Genomic DNA, 6,000 nt, shown 5'->3' with positions numbered 1-6,000 from the left:
AGAGAACGTGCCCACTGCCATTGTCAGATCTACTAGAAACAGAATCAGTCTAATGTACAGTACATGGCATCACTTAAACATCAGAGGACTTTTAATATCAGCAATAATATAGAAATGGGCAATTCCTTTCCATATACTTGCATTCTATTAAAGTGAATTGAAATACCAACCATCATCACCAGCACATCCAAACATCTAAAATAGCAGCCAGTCCCTGCATGGTATCCACAACAGTCTGTTCAGTGAACCAGGGGGGATAAAGCATATACTGTATGACCATATTTGGTCTGGCTGACTGCATTTGCTATGTAATGGCCATCCAGTACTACATCATAGTTCTCAGAACACCCAGTGACCCCAACCGCAGCAATGAAAAGACTAACAGGGACCTCTACTGGAAAGAATGTTGGTGAGCTGATAAAGTCTTTGCTTTGCTATTCAATTCAACTTCCCTTTCAGACAATTCAGGATTCCTGTTCAAGAATGAATGATACATACAGTACATTAATCAGAATGACCAGCAACAAACTGGGCCATGCTTGTTTCAAACTCTTTATTTTCAGTGAATATAAAAAATACCTTTGTGACCAGATAAATATTATACATAGAGTATCAGTTCATTTTAACTTTTCAAACAAATTCATTCTGTTAAAGAAAGCACAACACCTACATTTGAATAACAGCTAGTCTTTTTTCCTATTTCAATTAATGCTTATAGACAAATTGCTTAGACAATATACATTATCTCAGGATAGTCATTACATTTATCGATTAAAAACAAATTTATAGTGGTTTAACAATTAAACAAGGAAGTTCATTTGTCCTATTAATAAGGATTACTTGTATGTTGAATGAATATCAAGGCAGAGCAAATTCCCATCTTTAAGAGTTCAACTTGCCACATGCTCATGGAATGCAGTGGTGTGTTAATTTTCGTATATAGTCTAAAACCTAAACGACCCATGGATGCACTTTATATACCAGCAGGATTTACGGCAGGCAGATGGGCTACCAGCCAAGGCAATACATTGTGTTATGGCATAGGACTAGGTGGTAGTTGAAGACCTAGAGAGTTATGGTTAGACTAGACTAGCAGGGTTTCCTAAACACGGTCCTCAGGACCTCAAGGGGTGTACATTTGGGTTTTTACCCTAGGATTACACAGCTGATTAAAAAAAAAAAATCAACTAATCATCAAGCTTTGAAAATTTGAATCAGCTGTGTAGCAGCACCACTTGGGGTCCGAGGACCGAGTTTGGGAAAGGCTGGTAGAGACATGTTCTCATCCAGAAGGATGAGGCTTAGATACAGCCTTGAGCTGTTGGTACAGCAGAATCAATTAAGGCACTAGTACACAATGCAGACCAGAGACTGACAACAAGGGGTTGAGGTGGTGGAGTGGAAGCAATACTAATGACCTTATACTACACCAATACTGTAATAACATAAATTAACTAGTTTCCTAGTCAGGACTGGACTGTATATAGTTTCATCACGTGTTACATTTGACAAGAGCATTAGTAGTAATCCTGAATGGTTGAACATGGAAGGCATTGCTTGCGCTGCTCAGTGCATAAGGTTATACCAGCCATCTCAGTGCTGTTTAAGAGTAAAAACACCATACACAGCTGCATATACAATTCCAATCAGTGCTGCACTCTCATCAATCTGATATAGTATATTGAGTGTTAATGTATTGCTATGATCATAGCCGAGAGTAACAATAAGAACATGAACACAAGAAGAAGCTCATCTTCCAAATTCAATGGAATCTGTAATAAGTATAAACACCATCAGCTGGAAAGGGCATGGCCAAACGGAGCATAGCTTTGCTGTTGCGTGTGTATGGTGGAACTACCAACTCTGGCTACTGTCAATTAGACTGGAATTAAAACACAGAGACAAGAGAGAACAAACATGACAAAGAATGTAAACTGAGCCTCCTCGTGCAGGCAGCAGGCAGCCCAGAAAGAGTGAGGGGGGGGGGGGGAATACTAGTCTGACAAGCATTACAGATAGGATCGCACATAGACCCCAAGATTTAGCCCCTTAATGACCCTCTGCACGTGACTGCATTATGCTCTTTAAATATGAGTGACAGCTGAATGTCCAAAGGAAGGAGGCAGTGATCACCTTACTCACACACCATTGATAATTATTACTTGGAGAATTATTATTGTAAAAGGTATTATGATGCTGTAAGATGTACTAGCATCTGCTGTTGGCTTTACTATCCACTCAGACCAGACCCACTGACACTATGATTTTAGTGTGAAGATGAAGTTCTATCACATTAAATACAGTATATAAAATTCTAACATTTACCTATTCAACAGCAAATCCAAAGCTCACATTCATATACTAACATATTACAAATGCCCAATTATAAGCTACACTATTGGTTAGTATTAGTTATAATGGTGCATGCAGGCCAATGATGAAATGAAGCATTGGAGTACAGCAATACTTCGACCAACACTTAGAATGCTGTCTGAGGAACTTAAGCAATAGATCCCTATGTCAGCTGTGCCAGTTGGAGTGAGCTACCCATTTTTATTTGACATGTTTTAAACTACCATCAACAGATTTAGAGATGTATCCATGAAAGCTGAAAGTATTAATAATATTTGCCATTATTGGGTCCAATAATGTTCATTTAACTTTGATGTCCTTATTCATGTATCCTACCATAAAATCAGTAAGATAATCTCTCAATCTTCAGATTGCAGGTCCTAACCCCGCTAATACAGTACAGCTGTAGCCAGCTGGTCCTTATAAGTCATACTGTGAATATTATCCTCTGTGAAACACACACACATCCACACACACATCTGAACACAGGCACTAGTTCCTCTCATAAAACAGGCCTGGCCCAAGTACGTTATACACTCCACCCGTAAGTGAGAGAGAAACAGCCAATCACAGGTGTCAGCTACATCTCTGTGTAACAATAGCTTCCAATCTGATGTCCATCAACTTTCCTCCGGACCAATCATCTCTCATCCTCCCTCAGTTCAGTGGGCAGGAACTTGTACTGCTGCTGTCTGATCTGAGCCAGCTTCTTCCTGGCCTCCTCCAGCTCTCTCTCCTTCCTCAGCATCTCCTCCTGGGCTGCAATGATCTGAGGAGAGGAGGAAAGGGTTAAATATTAAATACATGCTTTAGTCTGGTCATCTTCAATCTGTCCTGTAAGACTCAAACCCAACAGGTAATAAAATTGTCAAACCATTTCCTTGAGTCCCTTTAGTGTACATATGGACTTGATTGAGTTCTACAAAGGAAATATTTTCTTCAGAACATTTGGAATACTGCATTTCACAGTAGGTTTCTTCAAGGCGGGTTATAGAAAACCTAGAATTAACATAACTGTTCTGTGGTAACTGGTGGAATGTCTTAAATTTAAGTATGCAGTAAGTATCTATTTATTTTCTTAAGCAAGGAGCTCTTGTGGATATGGGAGATGGCAGCGGGTGGGTTATGACTAGCCCACGAGAGAGACCCGCTTTGGGAAAGTGTCTCTGGAGGGGTGCTGGCTAGAAGCCCTTCAGTGTTATACACACCCATGTATGCAAAGACACTCAGGCACACATATATGCACAAATGCACACACAACATGATTTCTGGAAGACACTCAATCACCTTCCTCAGTTGAAAACAAAGCTTCCTAGGTAGAAGGGAGCCCTAGGCTAAGAAGTAGACATCCACTCTTCAATTACATATGGCCATGGATGAAAAGTGAGTGGATAACCACAAGAATGTGAAAACTTTTCAAGGGACTTGATGTTCAGGCAGCTGTGGATGCATGCGAAACCACAGATTTGAATCGCAGCTGTTGTTCTATTCAGTCATACTGTAGTGGCCTACCTCAATTTCAAAACCATTTAGTTAGAGAGGAAACATTTGCATGTGAAGGCAGCAAAGCTGGGAACAGTTGAAAAGGTAGAGGTGGAAAATCCACAAAGTAAAATTAAAGTGACACTTCAATGTGTATTCAGGGTATTCAGAATATAAACTCTAAAATCTCACCTGAGCAATGCCACCCACGAACCTGGTCTTGACCACCACACTGTGGTCATCAGCTTTGTCAAAGGCTGCTTTCTGAGCCGCCTTCACCAGGTTGTCTGATGCCCGCTTGACCGCATTCCCAGCAGCCTTAGGGATACAGAACCCATGGTTAATGCCATCATATTGTGTGGAGGCGAAGTCAGGGAAATAGCAGTGGAACCCAGTGGGTTGTGTTGTTTTTAGTAGGGTTATACCTGTAGTCTCCTCATGGCCTCGGAGTCCGGTTGAGCTTTGACCTTGCAGGCCACTAGGAGCTGGGCTGTGGAGGCTGCCACTTGCTTGGCTGAGGAGATGAGCTTCTCCTCACTGGCGTGGCCCTGGACTGAGGCATTGGCTGCCTCACACAGGTTACTGGTCGCTGCCGCCACCATCCTCGCCTACAGGGAATAGCAACCACACATAGAAACATTGATTCACCATGCACAGTTTCACGATCAAGTTCGGTTTTAATAGTACATGTAAAAAATAAACAATGATGGAAACTCACAGCAGATATGAGACCATGTGACCACTGGCCATCATCTACAGCATTGGCAAGAATGGATCCCACCTGGAGGGCAGAGAGAGAGAGACATTTCACAGACTTGTTTTTTTTGTTGCTGAGGTGACATTCAGACATTTATGATTCTGAAACAGTTGTAACTGACCTTGCCCTGCGCCACCAGCTCTCTCTGAGCTGCAGAAGCAGACTTCACCAGAGCACTAGTGGCTGCAGCTATGGACTTCGCTGCCTCCAGGATCTGCTCCTCAAAGTCCAGCGTCTCATCAGCTTGCTAAAAGCAAAAGCACACATTTAACCATGGAAATGCACTTAGGGCGATATCTTGTGGCAATAAGACAAAACAATAAACTCCATTGGTTGTTTTATGGTGCCATGTTGAGTTACTGGCCAATCACATCCACCAACACATTTCATAATGGGGAATGCTTCCACGGATCTTCAAATACTGTTTGCGGTTGGAAAATCCAAACAAAACACTTTGCAAGATACAGAAGCACCTCTAAAAAAGGAAATAAATAATGTCACTCCTGTCTCAGTAGACTACATCAGTCAGTGACCACAGATCATGCCAGCAGCACCAACACACAAGGCACACGTGGCTGGAGACAGGGCGGGACACTGTAGGAATATGTTTGATATATAGTTGGACTGAATAACAACCTAATATATCAAACATATCAGACAGAGGCCTGCAGAGAAGGCTTCCAGGTCTACAAAATCTCAAGAGAATGGAGGAAGAGTGAAGCATGCTGGGGCGGGAGAGGTCCTTCTACAGGGTGGGAAGGAGGGGAGAAGGGGCACAGAGAGGAAAGTATGGAAGGAGGGAGTAGAAGGTGAATAGGAGGGGTTGTAAATAGTCACAGACCTTACCTCGTCATTAGAGGAAACATGGTTCACTCTGATTTAGATGTTTTATTCAATGTTCCTTTCTGAAGTTGTACTATGGGCTTGATATTTTGAGGTCTAAGGTATTCTGCAGTAAACCTCGTAAACCGTAGCTGGTAAGAATGATTGTTTCATGATAGATACAAAGACCTCAAAATCTCTGCCCTGCCTCTCTGCCTTGTGGAAGAAGATGGCATGCACCATTGTTAACAGCTCACTAGAGGGCAGACAGATACTGACATCCAAAAGAAGCAAACCTCCCTACACCCCCCTCTAATAAACACTGTGCCCTGCTGAAGTCAGAAAGTCAGAAAGTCTCATATGAAAACAGGAGATTCTCCAGCCATGTTTATTACTGCACCAGAGAGCTGGAGAGAGGGACCAGATCTGATCAACCAATGACACAAAACAAGAACACCACAGAGCACTACAGGAGAAGGAGGAAGAGTATTGGGAGGTTCAATGTACACACCATCACACACAAACAAACACACAAATGTATACAGCTCACACCTTACATACTTACTGTTCAACTTTCGTAATCAAAT

The 6,000-nt window shown here is 42.0% G+C and overlaps 1 protein-coding gene across 3 annotated transcripts in view; it reads right to left on the bottom strand.

The window, feature by feature from the left end:
* Positions 1 to 538: 538 nt before the first annotated feature.
* LOC109889363 (talin-2) overlaps positions 539 to 6,000 on the bottom strand; it is a 144,458-nt gene continuing 138,996 nt past the window's right edge. For all 3 annotated transcript variants that reach the window (XM_031822773.1, XM_020480738.2, XM_031822774.1), the window contains 5 exons: positions 4,713 to 4,838; positions 4,553 to 4,615; positions 4,260 to 4,442; positions 4,027 to 4,152; positions 539 to 3,121 (listed from right to left, as the gene is read on the bottom strand). In XM_031822773.1, the coding sequence (XP_031678633.1) occupies positions 2,993 to 3,121; positions 4,027 to 4,152; positions 4,260 to 4,442; positions 4,553 to 4,615; positions 4,713 to 4,838 (627 nt within the window). In that variant the 3' untranslated portion in view covers positions 539 to 2,992. The remainder of the gene's footprint in view (positions 3,122 to 4,026; positions 4,153 to 4,259; positions 4,443 to 4,552; positions 4,616 to 4,712; positions 4,839 to 6,000) is intronic.

This window comes from Oncorhynchus kisutch, linkage group LG4 (assembly GCF_002021735.2).
Source record: "Oncorhynchus kisutch isolate 150728-3 linkage group LG4, Okis_V2, whole genome shotgun sequence".
NCBI lineage: Eukaryota > Metazoa > Chordata > Actinopteri > Salmoniformes > Salmonidae > Oncorhynchus > Oncorhynchus kisutch.
Note: the sequence above shows the minus strand (reverse complement) of the source record. Positions and strands in the feature narration are given on the sequence as shown.